We start from the raw sequence: 17,764 nt of genomic DNA, 5'->3' as shown, positions 1-17,764 counted from the left end.
CCAATTCAGAGTTCAAAGTTAATCGCCACATTATATTCTATTAAAATTCAATTCCAGGAGATTTCAAGATACATTCAATAAATCGAAGCACATAGGATACGCTTACCAGCATTGATAAGAAACATAAAAAAATGATAACACGCCACTCTTTTGTTTACGTCTGATTTAGGCTGCGTTTATGCGACCTCAAGCCAGAATCATGATTTGAATCATGATTTGAATCATGATTCAAAACACAAACATGAATCACGATATCACAGAATCAGCGTTTAGACGACCTTCATTCCAAAGCTGTTTCTCCTCAGATTCGGGCCAATCCAGTGCGCATCACTAGTGCGCAGTTTGACAGAGGAAGTTTTTCGCACGTGTTTCGGCTCTCGAAAAATATTTTGCTTCCAGAATTCAACCTAAGTTTACTTCTATCATATAGGGTCCATATGCTTCTATTCATCTTGTTAGTTAATCCAAAATGGTGTTCGGAAGTTAATTTCAGCGTAGATCCAATTTAATATTGACACTCTATACTCAACAACAACTGAGATCATTGTCTGTCCAGTTAATTCATTTACTAGAACTTGAAGTTGAAGACATGACCAAAAAATGAAAAGTAGTGGACGATGCGAAGACCAACACAGAATTTGAACATGACAAGAAATGCATGCAGAGTAATCATGTACATACAATGAGCACATAGAGAGCCTTGAGCTTGGCAAGAGTCAAACCGAAAGCCGTAGCCGACACAGTGAGGTCATATAATCATGATTCAAATCACGATATCGTTTATTCGAACATTTTCGTACGTGATTCTGCAGAAACGTCTTTCCAAACGCCCCTTTTTTCGTGTTTCATGTTTGTGATTCTAATCATGATTATATTCAATTTCGACTAAACGCAATCGTGATTCTGCAGAATCATGATTTGAATCATGATTCGAATCATGATTATAGGGTAAAAAAGTGGCGGATAAACGCACCCTTAGGTTCAGCGACGAGCGACGACTTTTCTCTTTTCTCTGTATGTGTTTATATATGGATTTCATTCATGCATCTCTATTTGCAAATTCTTATACATCAGCTGTGCACACCAATGGGTCAAATGTATAAAAAGTAGCAATTGCTTTTGCCAGGGTTTTGCTTGGCTTTTGCTTGATTCCGTATGCATAAAAATGAGCAAGCAAATGCTTTTGCTAGTACGTTCAAACAATCTCTAACTGACTGTTAGCACTTCCTTGACGAGACGATTAATAAGCTATCGCTAAAAAGCGTATGCAGAAAGCGAACATTATACTTGTGCGTTTAAGCACCTGCTTGGGGTTTTCAAGCTCCGTCAGAGCAGCTTGGGCGTTTGCTTGATCAGGGCGTTCGCGTTTTTGTCTCACCTGTATAGCAGAGTGAGACCATAGGCGCCGCTTTTCCGACGGCGGCGGCGTCAACATCAAATCTTGAACGAAGGTTAAGTTTTTGAAATGACAGCATAACTTAGAAAGTATATAGACCTAGTTCATGAAACTTAAACATAAGGTTAATCAAGTATTATTTAACATCCTACCTGAGTTTCAGGTCACATGGCCAAGGTCAAAGGTCATTTAGGGTCAATTAACTTAGACCATGTTGGGGAATCAACATCAAAATCTTAACCTTAGGGTAAGTTTTTGAAATTTCGTCATTACTTCGAAAGTATATGAACCTCGTTCATGAAACTTGGCCATAATGGTATATTAGGTCCAAGTCACATGACCAGAGTCGAAAGTCAATTATGGTCAATAAACTTTGGCCATGTTGGTGGTATTTGTTGAATTACCATCATAACTCTGAAAGTGTATTGTTCTAGTTCATAAAACTTGGACATTAAGAGTAATCAAGTATCACTGAGAATCTCGCGCGAGTTTCAAGTCACATGACCAAAGTCAAATGTCATTTAAGATCAATGAACTTTGGTCATGTTGGAGGTAATTATTAAATTGCTGACATAACTTTCAAAGTTTATGGATATAGTTTATGAAATGTGGACGTTGGGGTAATCAAGTATCATTGACAAATCTTGGGTCACATGATCAAGGTCAAATATCATTTAGGGTCAATGAACATAGTATTGTATCATTATATGAATGGTGTTTTTTTGTGAATAATTATTTTATAGTAGTTTTCAAAGTCAGCACTGCTGCTATATTGAATCGCGTAATGCAGGTGAGACTGCCAGAGGCGCTCCACTTGTTTAACCATGTTTATGCACAGAAAGATGTATAGTAGCCTACATGTACATGTTTTCTTCCGAGTAAGTGCAAATAAAATGCCAAATATATAAATTTAATATTGAAAAGAAACAAGTTAGTTTGACACCACGTCTAAGAACAGGATGTTATGTGAAAGAAGCAGCAATTTTCACTGCCACACATTGGCCGCTTTCGAGCCCTGACTTTTTTGTGAGTCGTGTTTGCACCAGTGTGACGTCGCTATTGTTCAAACCGCTAGCACTTGTTTTCTGGGGACCCTTTCATCAACATTTTTGTCCGAAAAGTTGTCAGATCCGACAACTTTCCTTGATGTTGGTTGGCTAAGAAGCAGTGTTACCATGGTAACTGTCAGATAAAATGGGACTTGTCGGATAAAGCATCTGACAAGCCCTTTCATGAAACGCTCCTCTGAAGCTGAAGGCAAGGAAAAGGTTCAAACACTAGCTATATAAGGGTTATGCATATGAAATAAAGCAATTGTTGAGGCATAATCTTTTGCTTGGCTAGCAATTGCTTGTGCTTACCAGCGATTGCTACTTTTTATGCATCTGACCCATTAACTTGTGCACAGTAGGTCCATCTGCTGAAATAGAAACGTAAGTTTTATTTGTACTAGGCCTACAGTATTGTGACAGTGTGGACCTTCTTGTTGATAAAAAAAGTCAATCATGGTCTTTATCTTGATACCTTCAGACAAATGTCTTCTAAATATGTGGCATATATATAAGAAAACCCTGAATATGGAATATGACCATGAAATTGAATTGAACGAATTCGATCTGAACATAGCAATCAATAGTGAGCGTAATAATCTCTTTTGAACTTACCAGTGCCATACCCCAGATGAGAAGTCTGATGATGCGCCCTTTCGCGCTGGAAAAGAGATGCAGAATCTTACCCGCCTGAAAATATAAGTTAATGGGAAAAAAAGACATATTTAATTTCAGCTTCTTATAAACATACAGACAGTAATAACACATCCACATCAATGGACACCATGACCGAACGGAGGAGGGGGGGGGGGGGTGGCAGTTGCCCTCAGAAATTTTGAATAACTATATTTTCTTAAGGAAAATTTTCAAAAAATTAATCAAAACTGTATCTTCATTTTAACATTTAAAAAAATGCAAAAGCCCCCCAATTACAATTTCGGTCACTTCGTTCCTTCGCTTTTGGGTTTCTTCAAACGTTATATTTTACACGTCCCCCCAGAAAAGTTTTATTACGGCCATGACGAGGACACACATAGCTGTTTATCATGAAATTTGACGACCCCCCCCCCCCCCCGAAAAGTGTTAACCACATTACAGGTAATTATTTTTGTCAGCAGGAGGCCGTTTCATAAAGCTGTTCGTAAGTTAAGAGTGACTTTAAGAACGACTGGTGACCCTTTCTTACGAGTTGAACCTTCGCCAATGAACATTTTGGTGTATATAATTCATCACAAGAAAGGATCACCAGTCCTCCTTAAAGTCGCTCTTAACTTACGAACAGCTTTATGAAACACCCAGCAGTGCTCATTATGAATATTCAATGAACGGCCGAACATATCTTATACCATTCGAATGGAGCACTTTTTTTTTTATTGTACCCCTAAATGAAAAAGCAATTAATGGAAATGAATGGAAATTAAATGAAATAAACAATTGAATTGAAATGGTCTGGGGACATTTTCAATTGTCTGGAAACCGAGGACATTAATGGATCGTTGTGTGTGCTCGTTTTAAAAAAATGACTACACGTTGAAGATGAAGGTATACGCACACTCGCCCCTCTCTCTCTAATGCAAATCAAAGTAGCTCAATCCCAGCATATATTAACACACCCAACACCAACCTCCCTTCCAAGAAACACACACACATCGACAGCACCTTCACATAAACACACCCACTCTCTCACACACACACACATTACACGTAAACCAGTCATAAAACTTTTTGGTGGGATTTTAGCCATGTTTAAATATAAAAAAATATCAATCAATCAACCAAAATCAACCAACAAAAAAACAAATATCTCTGTCAAAACCAACACTTGAATTATGAAAAGTTTTTTTTCTTCAAATCTTAAGACCGAGTACCTGTAAACCGAAGATACAAAGTGTGATGCAGGTAAAAGTACCAAGAATTCCTTCCGGGTCAACGGGTACGGTAGATCGATATATCTTAGCGCTCTTCGAATATGTTATCATGTGGGCTTCCGTGAAGAACATACGGTCGATGTAACCCGCAGCTCCCCCGGTACAGTTCGTTAGCTCACCGTTCTCTCCGAGAAGAGGACCACCAGGCCCTTGATAACCTCTGAAAAATAAAACCATGAAAATATGCCTTTCATATAATGAAACTTGACGGTCCCACAATTCATTTCGTTTTTAGAAGGTCTAGCTGCATTTTCAAGTCATCTCTTTTCCTGAGTATTCTTATAGCCATATTTTTCACGCCTGTATACATGAATTCATCATTAAATTGCTTCAAAACGTTGATTCTTGGTTTTAGTTTAATTTGTCATATAATGCGAACGAATATAAAATACGATGAAAATCTTTTTTTTTTCTCTCTTACTTACAGTGGACATCCGGGAACTGGTAATAAAAACGTCAGAAGCAGATGAATAGTAATGAGACAGACAGCCAGAGGTAGCTCAAGATAGTCAGTGACGTCACGGAACATCATATACCATTTACCCTAAAACCAAAAGTATACGAGAACATTTAATTAGTCCAAGAAGACAGTGTAAATTAAAAAAATATAACATCAAACCTCCGTCACACATACCGACATTATACAGTCTTGTAATTTGACAATCGGGGGCTAACTTGGCCTCATAATTATCGCCAAATTGGAATTTGCTGTCTCATTTACTCAAACGTTTGATTTTAGTCCACTAACCAGGCTCATTTTCCTGACACAGCGTGAGCATATAGTTCGCTAACAGACATACTTCCTATACCGCGCTTCACACACAATTTGAGTAATGTTTTGAGTTAAGTTTCCCGAAAGATAACTTCTTTACAAATCATGAGATTACGATAAGAACGGATATAAATGAGATGGAGAATAGATTATCAACATGGTTTTCTGGACCCGATATGTAAACCCCATGACTCAGCAAGTGTCTTGGTAGACATCCTTCAATATTTTCTAAAGCTCTGAGGCTTCGTAAAGTAGGTACTAACAGATAGCATGGAAGCCAGGCGCGGTTCTAGACCAAACATTTTTTGGGGGCATCTGGGGGCTTGGGAAATTTTCGACGTTGGTTTATTCAATACCGTACGATGGAAATGACCTTGGGCAGCATGGGTATACGTATGACACTAGACTGATCTGACCAAGAAGCTAGACATAGAGATCGAGCAAAAAAATCACACATTGGAAGCATGTCAACTGCCACAAAACAATATTGGCCGAGATTTATATTAACCAAAAATGTATTTTGAATATTGTGATGATGAAAGGATGTCATCTAAATCTGCATATTTCTAGATGATTCAGCTGAAAATTATTATTCGCTACAGTTCAGATATTAACGATTAAAATACAAATCTCACCGTTCTTTCCTTCCTTCTGGCTAGAAGACGTCTAGAGACAAGATATGAAGAAGCAACTACGAAATATGAGATACCAAAACGTTGGAGGACTCCAGGGATGCGAAGAGTACGTAAATCATTATGAGCTATAAGGAAAGATAAAACCAAAGCTTTAGATCGTGACGTGGATCCGGAAAACAGTAATTGTATTTTTTTCCTTTGGTATCGCCTATATTTGTTATTGTGGCGTACATATATTTTTCATGAATAAGCACTAAACTTGCAGAAAAATAACCAATGCATTTGTTTTATTATCAGCTCATTCCAAATTTTTAAACTCGGATAAACATAACTATGCATTCTCGGATCTAATTATACAGTGCGTATCAAAAAAAAAGTTTACACTTTGAAAAAGCCCTGGGAATTAAAAAATATACAACATGTGGGTAATTTTTTTCACATATAATCTTGGGTTTGGGTCATATCTATCCAATGAAAGTAAAAGTTTTGACAGAATCTTACACTTGAATGAGCAATGTCCATTTTTGTAAAGCTCGCAGAAATCCGACAGAAATGCTCGTTTTCACGCTGTGTCAAGGGGAAAGGGCGAAATCAAACTTACCCTGCGAAACATTTCTGATACATTTCTCTTGCACTTTTAGTCAATTGAAATAAAAACGGATACATTCAAGGATTTTGTAACAATTTTGCCACCCAAATTGAAATTTCAACACTTAGTAAGCACAAACATTACCCTTTCTGTGCCAGCTGGATCTGAGGACATAACTGAATCTGAAAGTTTATATCAGACATCTCCAGCATTTTTTCACTACGTTTTTATCATTTAAAGTGGATTCACATTTCATTTTGCATTAATATACATTTTTTCCAAGCTTGACAATGATTAACAAAATGAAAATCAAGCCTAAGCCATTTCATGTAAATCACAGCTCAGTGTTAAGCAAATATCGTCACGATGGCCTCGGTGTGTGGGGGAGTGGGGTGGGGCGCAATGCACTCTTCGAAGTGTTTTGGGCAAGGAAACAAGTTAAAAAAGGTAAAAGATATCTTCAAGTCAATTTTACTAGCTAAGTTCCACGTGTTCTTCATGATTAAGATCTACTTTTATTCACATAACTATTTCAAAGTTCTGCGCAAATCATTTTTCACTAACTTTTCAAAAGTAAGTGGTGCTCACTCAAACGGAAATATTTTTCGACAGTAATATTGTCATTTGCTTAAATGGATCTGTACCAATGTTAAAATGTGGAAAGATCTTCAGGATATTACAAATGTATAATTTTACAGGATTTTTTCTTTTAAAGTGTAAACTTTTTTTTTGATACGCACTGTATATCGAAACGATTGAATTATAATAACTTTAATAGGATCTACATTTGGTTATGTACACACGGCTACTACAGTTAAACTAAATTCACAGAAGTACATTTGGACGTGAAAAAATCATGCTTTTTCAAAGATCAAACAGTTGTTTTTGTATTTAAATCATAATGAAGTGCGATTGTTTTCTGAATGTTAAATTATAATGTCACAAGATCATAAACACATGGGCCCGTATTCTGAACTTGCCTTTGGGTTTAAATCAAACCCTGGTTTAAACGTGTGATTTAACCACGGAGAGCCAATTGGAGCACAAATCTCTAACACTACACATCCAATTTATTAATTCAAAAGACACCCAAACTGTTCATAATATTGTCTAAGAATTATAACTTAAAGGTCAAGTCCACCCCAGAAAATTGTTGATTTGAATCGATAGAGAAAACTCAAACAAAAATAACGCTGCAAATTTCATCGAAATCGGATGTAAAATAAGAAGTTATGACATTTTAAAGTTTCGCTTATTTTTCACAAAACAGTTAAATACACAACTCAGCGATAAGCAAATGAGAGAGTCGATGATGTCCATCACTCACTATTTCTTTTGTTTTCTATTGTTTAAATGATACAATATTTCAATTTTTACAGATTTGACAATAAGGACCAACTTAACTTAACCATAAACTATTACAATAATGGTAATTCTACATGTTCAGGGAGAAATAAAACTTTCTTTCACTTGAAAAGGAGGAGAAATTAGAATATTTCATATAATAAAATACAAAAGAAATAGTGAGTGGGTGACGTCATCAGTCTGCCAATTTGCATACCGACCATGATGTGCATACAACTGTTTTGTGAAATTAAGCGAAACTTTAAAATGTCATAACTTTCTTATTTTGCAACCAATTTTGATGAAATTTTCAGTATTTTGCTTGTTGGATTTTTTTCCTTTTTTCAAATCAACTTTTTTGTTGGGGTGGACTTGTCCTTTAAGTATTTTGAAGTATTTTTCCTCATTATGAAAGCAAAAGGAAGCAAAATAGTAAACATATGAAGTATACAATATAAACAGATTTTTTTTGGCTCCCCATAATTTTAGCACAGAGTTAGACTGTGGTCTAATTAAACCCGACTTCTGAATACAGGCCATGAATTTTAACAGGATAATTAACGTCTATGTTAATAGACTCATTTGACGACATCTGTAAACCATTAGGCTACTTGCTGCATAAACTCTCAGTCAAATATGCAACACTCACGTGGACTACAATGTCTGATAACGGAATTTTCGTACGGAGGGGTTCAAAAGTACATTTACTTTTTTGAAAATGTCCATCAATTGACAAAGAACATCCGGGAAGTCTTTGTCGAAAATTGGTGAACCCAAAGAGCAGTTTCGTCCTACGTTTTTGAGCTGGCGAACGTCGTTTGTTCAGAGTCAATGACGAAACAGCTGTTTTGATTCACCAATTTTCGACAAAGACTTTTTTCTTGCATAGAACGATTTTATTCAAAATCAAACACGAAAAAAAAAAAAATTACAGAAATATTAAGAAGCAAATGTGTTTAGAGCAGCCGTATTATGTGCACCTAATGATAAAACAAACTTAAAGGGGAATCGAGCCAAAATAAAAACCTAGTTGTTTTTAGAGGAAAAGAAAAATCAGACAAGTTGATAGGTGAAAGTTTGAACATTATCGGACAAACAATAAGAAAGTCATGAATTCTTAAAAGTTGTAAATATTGGCCGCATATATGTCATAATTATGTCATAGGGGGTGTTGCAAGAAAACATTTGCGATCAATCGCAGATGTTCTGTTGCAATTTTACAACTGATTGATCAATTATAACTATAGCAAATCAGATTACACTCCTTGTTTTTTGAAGCAGATTAGCAATCAATCGCAAATTTACACTTAAAGTAGAATGAAACCCTTGAAACCAGCTGAATCCATATCAAAGAGAAAAATCAAAGAAACATATTGTTGGAAGTTTGAGAAAGATTGAATGAATAATAAGAAAGTTATGAGCATTTGAATATTGAGATCACTAATGCCATGTAGATCCTCCCATTGGCAATGCGACCAAGATCTGTGATGTCACACACGTACAACTCCCTCATTACTTTAGTACTTATTTAACTTATATTCTCACTTTTATAGAGTCTATCGCAAGGTGAGGTGTTCTCTTTATGAGAGGACAAGTACAGAGGTTCCACAACATTATATCATTGATGAATCGTTTGTCATAATTGTATGATTAGAATGAGCAAAAAGAGATGTTTTGGGGTATATTTTCAGTGTCCAAAAGGGGAGAGTTGTTCATCTGTGACATCATAGATCTTGGTCGCATTGCCAATGGGAGGATCTCCATAGCATTAGTGATCTCGACATTCAAATGCTCATAACTCTTCTATTGCTAGTACTATTTTACTCAAACTTTTGTTGATCTTATTCTTTGATTTTTCTGCTTTCACAAAAGCTAACTTGCTCCGAGAGTTTCATTCTCCTTTAATTGCACGGTATATGCTTGATTTGGGGAATGAAAATAGACTTGCAATTGATCGCAAGTTTCTTGCAATGCCCCAATAGTGATCTAAGGCAAGGATTACTCTTCCAAGTAACTCCAATACACAAAATTGCTGGAATGTCATCTTTTAAAAAAGTTTTACATCAAATTTTATTTTTCTTTCACGGGGACCTAAAACAATATACTACCAGGGTTATATATAGATTACTGCCACATGGGAATAAGTACTTAAGAGATAACCATAACTTCCTGATAATTAAATGACCTATGGGAAAGATGTCCTTGCCACGGAAATATTTATTTCCGTGGTCCTGGTGGTCCTTGCCCTTATTTACTTATAGTCCAGGAAAAATAAGGTTTGACCGCAAACAAATTGCAATATAATTTTTTTCAACGCAATGCATTTCCATGAAGTCCCCAAAATGACATACTAAAAGTCCAGAAAAATCCATTTAGTGGAAAGATGTCTAATTTGCATAAATCCAAAATGGCGGCTACCGTAAGAAATTTTGATGATTATTGATAGTAGTACAAACATTGTTCTGATCATAGCACTTTCAAAAATTATGATAAAAGCATGAAACTTTCACCAGTGTTATATCTTACCATAGACTTCATTTTGAAAGCAAGATGCAAGTCAAATTTGACCTCCGTTGACCTCTAGAGGTCAATGACCTCTAAATATCAGAAAATTGATGTTTTGCATCATTAGTACATAATAAATATGGTTATAATGAAAACAAAATGATTCAATATTGACTTTCAAGGTATCTTGATATTTTATAAAGAATTTGGTGGGTTATAAGTCTTGACCTTTGACCTTGGAGAGCTGGAAAAGGTCAATGACCTTAACATTTTAGAATATTGACACGTAGCATCTCTGATTTATGAACAGGCTTCTAGTGTAAACGTTGCAATACAATTAATTTGAGCACTATGCATTTCCATGAAGTCACCAAAATGACATACTAAAAGTCCAGAAAATCCATGTAGTGGAAAGACATCTAATTTGCATAAATCCAAAATGATTAATCGTACGTAGTAGTACAAACACTGGTCTGATGATAACACTAAGAATATGATTAAAGCGTTAAACTTTCATCACTGTTAAATTTTATCATAGGTTTCATTTTAAAAATCGGATGCAATTTAGAATTGACCTGTGCTGAACTCTAGAGGCAATGACCTAAAGGATTATTGACGTCGGAATATCATAAAAATTTATGTTTTGCATCATAATAATTTGTTAACTTATAAGGTCCCTTGATACATGAGAAAATTTGCGAGTATTATAAGTTGTGACCTTTAACCCTGAAACTTTCAAAGATCAATTTATTTAGAATATTGATCTTAACTAGTTTACTATCCAGCTTCTGCTGAATAGAACAACCCAGTACAAGATACACCAAAGTGGATATCTTCCGTGGGACCAGTCCAATGGAGACTTCACCTGGATATTGAAACTGAAGGAACAAAGAAGGGAAAGGCAGCACGCTTCGGTGACACCACTCTGAGTAAATGAAACATTTTGATCTGCCACCCAGATGTTCATTTAATCATCTCGTCATGTCTACATACGGAAAAGGATAAGATGACAATATCTTAGATCTCGTCATGTCTACATCCTGTGTGAGAGATGATCAGATGGCAAGATCTTGGATCTCGCAATTTTTACATCCTGTGGGAGAGATGATCAGATCTAAGATATTGTCATCTTATCCTTTTCCCTAAGAGTTGTAGACATGACGAGATCCCAGATCTTGTCATCGATCATCTCTCTTACAGGATGTATACATGACGAGATCCAAGATATTCTCATCTGATCATCTCTCCTACAGGATGTAGACAAGACGAGATCCAAGATCTTGTCACATGATCATCTCTCCCGCAGGATGTAGACAAGACGAGATCCGAGATTTCGTCATCTTATCTTTTTTCCTTAAGAGATGTAGACATGACGAGATGATTATATGAACATCTTAAGCTTCCATACTTAAGAATGGCAGCCTGTTTAACAATGTGCTACACAGTCCCATCTCCCAGAAATTTTGAGGAAGGCTAAAGTAATTCCTCAAACATTGGAAAGATCCAAATGTGCCTAGAAGCTACAGGCCAATCGCCCTTTTCTGATATCTCTACAAGCTACTTGAGCATCTCATCTAAAAAATAAATGGTCCCATTATAGAACAACATATCATATTCCTAACCAGGCTGGTTTTTAACTTTGGAAATAATATACAAGCTAGGTTCTCAACCAGACTCAGTTCACTGAGGACTTCCGACTTAATCCGGTAACTAACTAACGGGTGTAGAAAATTTTTGTTGAATTAGCAGCTGCATCTGATACTGTGGTCTACTCGTACAACTATACAAATCATTGATGATAATCATCTGACCAAACTTATCAAACTTCTACTATAAAACAGACATCTCTTTATGGAGCTCAACAGGAAGACCAGCAGGTAAAGAATTCAAAAGAACCGACTCTCTCAGGGTAGTGTTCTTGCTTGAGTCCAGTCTTCAAACCTAAAGACCAAGGTTAGCTTGTTTCATCCCCACAATCATCATGCTATGAGGAAACTCAAAAAAACCTATGGTTTGAATTCCATTCCAGCACTGCGACCATGCAATATATCTTGGTGTCAACCTTTATCAGTCACATTTAGAGTGAAGGTGGAAAGTGAGGATCCATAATAACCTTCTCCGGAACTGACAAACTCCTCCACCAATACTCTGCTACAGAGTATGCATGTGCTGTCTTGGACACGTCTACCTCTAGACAACACTTGTGGGACTATCACAAACTATCTAAAGCCAAAGAATGTGAAGAGTCTGTATGTCCTGTCAGGTATTTCCCATCTGATATACGCAGATCAGTAGCTATACCACAGAGCTCTCAGCGAAGACATAGCGTCCATCAAATCTATGATGACAAACTAGTTGAAAAAGCCTAAAATCTAGGAAACATATTTTTAATTCTGCCCAACCTCTGACAGAGTCACCATTATGCAAGTTACGGGAAGAGAAGTGCAGTGCCAACCAGCATCGTGGTAAGCTGCATCTCCCTTCTAAAGAGCAACTACACCAGGTTACAATCTAGATGGGAAAACTTGCAAGTCTCTCGGGTAGTGTACATAGATGATAACTGCAAAAAAATAATTGAGGCATTTCAGATATCATTTCAAAACCTCCCAATGCTCTAACCTCAGTCAGGAATGTACTAGCCAAAACAGACATGGGACCCGTTTCATAAAGAGTTACAAAGGTTGTAACGTTGTCATTATGACAACTACCATGGTAACCTTGATTTTGATTGGCTGCTGAACCCTAATGCCATGGTAGTTGCCATAATGGCAAAGTTACTCTTTATGAAACGTGCCCCTAGCGTTACAAACTTACAACTATACAGATGATATGGTTTTGGTATTTTTAACTGATTATTTGAGTAAAGTTTGCAGATCTCAACATTTGACTGCTGAGGAAAGTGAAAGGTCAATTACCTCAAAACATTATCATATCAACCAGTGATGCCGAGTACCAATATTTTTACATTTTAAGGTCAAATTTCTTTAGAGATCCTCAAATTTCAAACACAAGTTGATATAACATGATGCTAATCAAGAACTCTGGATGCAAAACATCAATACTTTTAAGTCATTGGCCTTAAGGTCATTGTCCTCAAGAGGTCAGGAGAGGTCAAATCTGAATTGCATTGGAATTTTTAAATGAAGCCTATGGTAAGATATAACACTGGTGAAAGTTAAATGCTTTTATCATTATTTTTTTAAGTGCTATGATCAGACCAGTGTTTTTACTATTATTTGTAAAAATAAAAATTCTCACGATGGCCTCCATTTTGGATTTATACAAACTAGATGTCTTTCCACTACATGGATTTTTTTGGACTTTTAGTATGTAATTTTTGAGACTTCATGGAAATGCATTGTGCTGAAATAAATTATATTGCAATTTTTTCACGAGAGGCCTGTTTATCATAAACCACTGATGCTAAGTATCAATATTGTAATATGTTAATGTTATTGACCTTTTCCAGTGGTCCAGGGTCAAAGGTCAACATTTATAATACACAAAATTCTTTCTAGAATATCAGGTTACCTTGAAAGTCAATATTGAATGATAATTTTGTTTGCATTATTATTATATTTATCATGAGCTAATGATGCAAAACATCAATTTTCTGATATTTTGAGGTCGTTGACCTTAAGGTCATTGACCTCTAGAGGTCAGCAGAGGCCAAATCTGACTTGCATCCCAATTTTAAGACGAAGCCTATGGTAAGATATAACACTGGTGAAAGGTAAATGCTTTAATCATAATTTTTTTAAAGTGCTAGATCAGACAAGTGTTTGCACTATTATTTGTAATCATTACTGAAAATTCTTGCGATGGCCGCCATTTTGGATTTATGCAAATAAGACGTCTTTCCACTACATGGATTTTAAAAACACTTTTAGTATGAAATTTGGGGGACTTCAAGGAAATGCATTGCATTAAAAAAATTCTTGTGCAATTTGTTTGAGGTTGACCCCCTAAATCAGTCATTTTTCCTGGACTATAAAGCTAACAAATTTTTCACAAATTTGGAACGTAATGTGGTTGCGTTAATTTTGATACACACTGTACAACATGATATAGCCAGAGGGCGTGACTTTGACAGCCCCCTGACATGCCTGAGAGGGGTAGACGTCAATGTGCCAGCCCTTTTTATGTAGCTGATAAAGAAAAGCCTAATCTTAACTAAGTGGTTAAAAAGCGTATATAAATGCATACAATCTTTAACTACTGTACTGTATACACTAGATACGTTATACATATTAGTGTACGAAAATGCATACAAAACGCGACATTTGTGAAATTTGAATAGTCAACTTTGATACCTTATAAATTTGTTTAAAAGAATGACACCAATTTAGAATTGCATCCTCATGATAATAGTATATTATTAAAGTTTTCTGGAACATTTCAAGGTAATTGCTCCATTTTTCTTAGATTTATGTAAAATAATGTATTTCCAAAATTTTCAATTTTTGGGGAAAATGACAAAAATGCAGTTTTCTACTCAAAAATCTCAGCCAAATTATTTATTTATCCCCTATAAATAGTACCAAATTATAGGAATTTTTTTTTCTTTCATATGACACTAATTTTGTGGCAATTAAATGTTCATGTCAAAATGTATGTACGAAAATTCAAATTTTCTGAAAATTTGGCGGCCATTTTGGATTTATGCAAATTAGACGTCTTTCCACTACTGGGATTTTTCTGGACTTTTAGTATGTCATTTTGGGGACTTCAGGAAAATGCATTGTGGTAAAAGAAATTATATTGCAATTTGTTTGCGGTTGACCCCCAAAATCAGTTATTTTTCCTGGACTATTACCCATGCAGTTGCCAATTTGAAATCTACATAGTCTTAGGGATCTCATTTATAAAGCAGCCTCGAATTTCTTATTGCTAATTGTCTGATTTCTTTCAAACTTTCACCATTCTGTTTAATTTATTTTTCTCCTTTCCAGCACATTTTATGACCAAGGCTGGATTCAACTTTAAGAAGTTTTTCACCAAGATCCCACTCGATAATAACCGATCTCCCTTACAACGTGTCGACAAAAAAAATTGCGTGCGGAATATAACGATTTACAGTAAATTATTTAGCGTCTTGGCAACCAACAAAGACTTGTGTTTTTTCGTTTGTCAAAAAGGGCAGAGCGAAAACTCCCCGATATACACATATCTATTCTCCGTAACACAAAGATTAGCGATCAACGCTAAATGAACTGACCAATTATCAATGTTACATGCGAATTAGGTTTAAAATACTGATTAGGGACCAATCAGTGCGGTTCTTCAATATTTGCAAGTTATCGCAAATATTTGTGTTTCGGAGCCAAGAGGGACCGTAAAATCTCTATCAATAAATACTCAAATGGACCACAGTGTACTGTATAATAATAATAATAATATATAGCAGAGTGTCTATCAAATTGGCAATACTTACGCTGAAAACAGACCCCAAGGAAGAAAAGTGTGATGCTTCGCACAACCAGTTTCTTGAAGATTGAGCGGTAACTTCGGCCTTTGGAGAGGAGGTTGTTGAACGCGAGATGGATTGAAGTTCCCATGACGAAAACAAACCTAAAACAAAGTGAATTAAACGTCACGTGATCATACTCTAAACTGATGTTTTCATTGATGTTATGAAGGAATGGAAGGATATACTGCCTGGTGTACATGTACGAGGACAAACATACTAATAAAATTCATTAAAAACATATCAAAACAACTCGAACCAAGCTTACTTACCATGGAAATATGAAATCCGCCACAGTTATACCTGAATAAAATATGAAATGAAAGTATGTAGAACACATCAATGAATAACTGATATTTTAGTAAACCCTGGCATTATGGAAATCAGAATATATACCGAAGAATCATTGGTCTAAAAACATGAGAAAGTTTTTTTTCATAATAATTGGGAAAACATATTTTATTTAAAGGGGAATCCAACCAAGATAAAAACTTGTTTTTATAAGGAAAAGAAAAATCAGACAAGTTGATAGGTGAAAGTTTGAACAATATTGGATAAACAACAAGAAAGTTATGAATTTTTAAAAGTTGTAAATATTGGTAATCACGATACCCATGGAGACTTCAAATTGGCCGCATATTGGATGTCATAGTGATGTAAGGCAAGGACTACTCTACCATGTACTCCAATACATATTATGACTAAAATGTCATTTTTCCAAAAAGTTTTATTTCAAATTATATTTTTCTTTCATGAGGACCTAAAACAATATACTACCTGGGTTATATTTAGATTACTGCCCCAGGGGAATGGGTACTTAGGAGAAAACCACTAATCCCTGATAATAAAGTACATGGCCTATGGGAAAGTTGTCCTTGCCCCTTGTAATAATTTACTTACTCAGTTGCCAATTTGAAATCTACATAGTATTAGTAATCTCAATTTTAAAGGAGCTATAACTTTCTTATTGCTTGTCCGATTTCTTTCAAACTTTCACCATTCTGTTGAATTTATTTTTCTCCTTCCCAACACAACATTTTATGGCCAAGGCTGGATTCCCCTTTAATAGGATAGACTCGGAACAGACTTTTAACGTGACAAAGCAACAAAGCACAGTTCTCATATCAATCGCTGCTGACCGCCGAGACAAACGGTTGAGTCAGTCATGTTTATCAATAGCAAATTTACGATTCAGTCAGAGACGGAGTCAGTCTGACAGCGCTTCGCGATGACGAAAAGATGGAAATTATGTCAAGCGCTCGTAATAAACCAGAGTTCTTTCCATAAGAAGAAGCGCAACGTTGTGGTCACATTGATAAATGTACTTTGGTCTGAATAATATCGTGGAGAACATGATGACAGATTGCCGTAGAATTATGACAATATTTGACCGTCTTGGCCATCTGAGAAGCAAGAGGAAACAAAGATGTGAGGATCGCGAAATAATGTAAAAGAAAGAAGAGACTAAAAGCAAGTGGAAGAATAAGAGAAGAAGATGCAGAAAGAAGGAGGAGGAGAAGGAGGGGAACAAGGGGAGAAGAATAAGAAGAAGAAGAAGGAGGAGGAGGAGAAGAAGAAAAGAAAAGAAAAAGAAGAAATGGAGAAGAAGATGAACAACAATAACTTCAAGAAGAAGAAGGAAGAAGAAGGAGGAGAAGAGATGGAAAAGAAGAAGAAGAAATGGAGAAGAAGATGAACAACAACAAATTCAAGAAGAAGAAGGAAGAAGGACGAGGAGGAGGGGGAGAAGAAGGGGAAGAAGACGGAGAAGAAGGAGAAGAGGAAGAAGGAGACGAAGGAGAAGAAAGAAGAAGGAGGATGCGGAGGAGAAGAAAGAAGAAGAAGGAGGCGGAGGAGGAGGCGATCAAAGAAGAAGAAGTGAACCAGAATTCTTCCACTCACCATAATATCTAGAATGAGAAATAAACCAATAGTGTCCATCTCCTGCTATCCCTTGTGCTATATTGAAAAGGGCAAACCTGGAGATGAGAGATATTACGACAGTATGATTAATTTTATCTTTTAAAGAAATAGTAGCAGTACTGTGTGAGTTAAAAAAAAACCTTTTCACCTCAAATC

At 36.0% G+C, this 17,764-nt stretch overlaps 1 protein-coding gene across 2 annotated transcripts in view; it reads right to left on the bottom strand.

The window, feature by feature from the left end:
* LOC129276578 (heparan-alpha-glucosaminide N-acetyltransferase-like) overlaps window positions 1-17,764 on the bottom strand; it is a 37,177-nt gene that overhangs the window by 4,307 nt on the left and 15,106 nt on the right. For both annotated transcript variants that reach the window (XM_054912963.2, XM_064109818.1), the window contains exons 8-14: window positions 17,588-17,664; window positions 15,958-15,988; window positions 15,653-15,789; window positions 5,781-5,905; window positions 4,799-4,917; window positions 4,314-4,533; window positions 3,061-3,135 (exon numbers count right to left, since the gene is read on the bottom strand). In XM_054912963.2, the coding sequence (XP_054768938.2) occupies window positions 3,061-3,135; window positions 4,314-4,533; window positions 4,799-4,917; window positions 5,781-5,905; window positions 15,653-15,789; window positions 15,958-15,988; window positions 17,588-17,664 (784 nt within the window). The remainder of the gene's footprint in view (window positions 1-3,060; window positions 3,136-4,313; window positions 4,534-4,798; window positions 4,918-5,780; window positions 5,906-15,652; window positions 15,790-15,957; window positions 15,989-17,587; window positions 17,665-17,764) is intronic.

Source organism: Lytechinus pictus, chromosome 14 (assembly GCF_037042905.1).
Source record: "Lytechinus pictus isolate F3 Inbred chromosome 14, Lp3.0, whole genome shotgun sequence".
Lineage (NCBI taxonomy): Eukaryota > Metazoa > Echinodermata > Echinoidea > Temnopleuroida > Toxopneustidae > Lytechinus > Lytechinus pictus.
The sequence above is the reverse complement of the archived record's forward strand: the minus strand, read 5'-3'. Positions and strand labels throughout refer to the sequence as shown.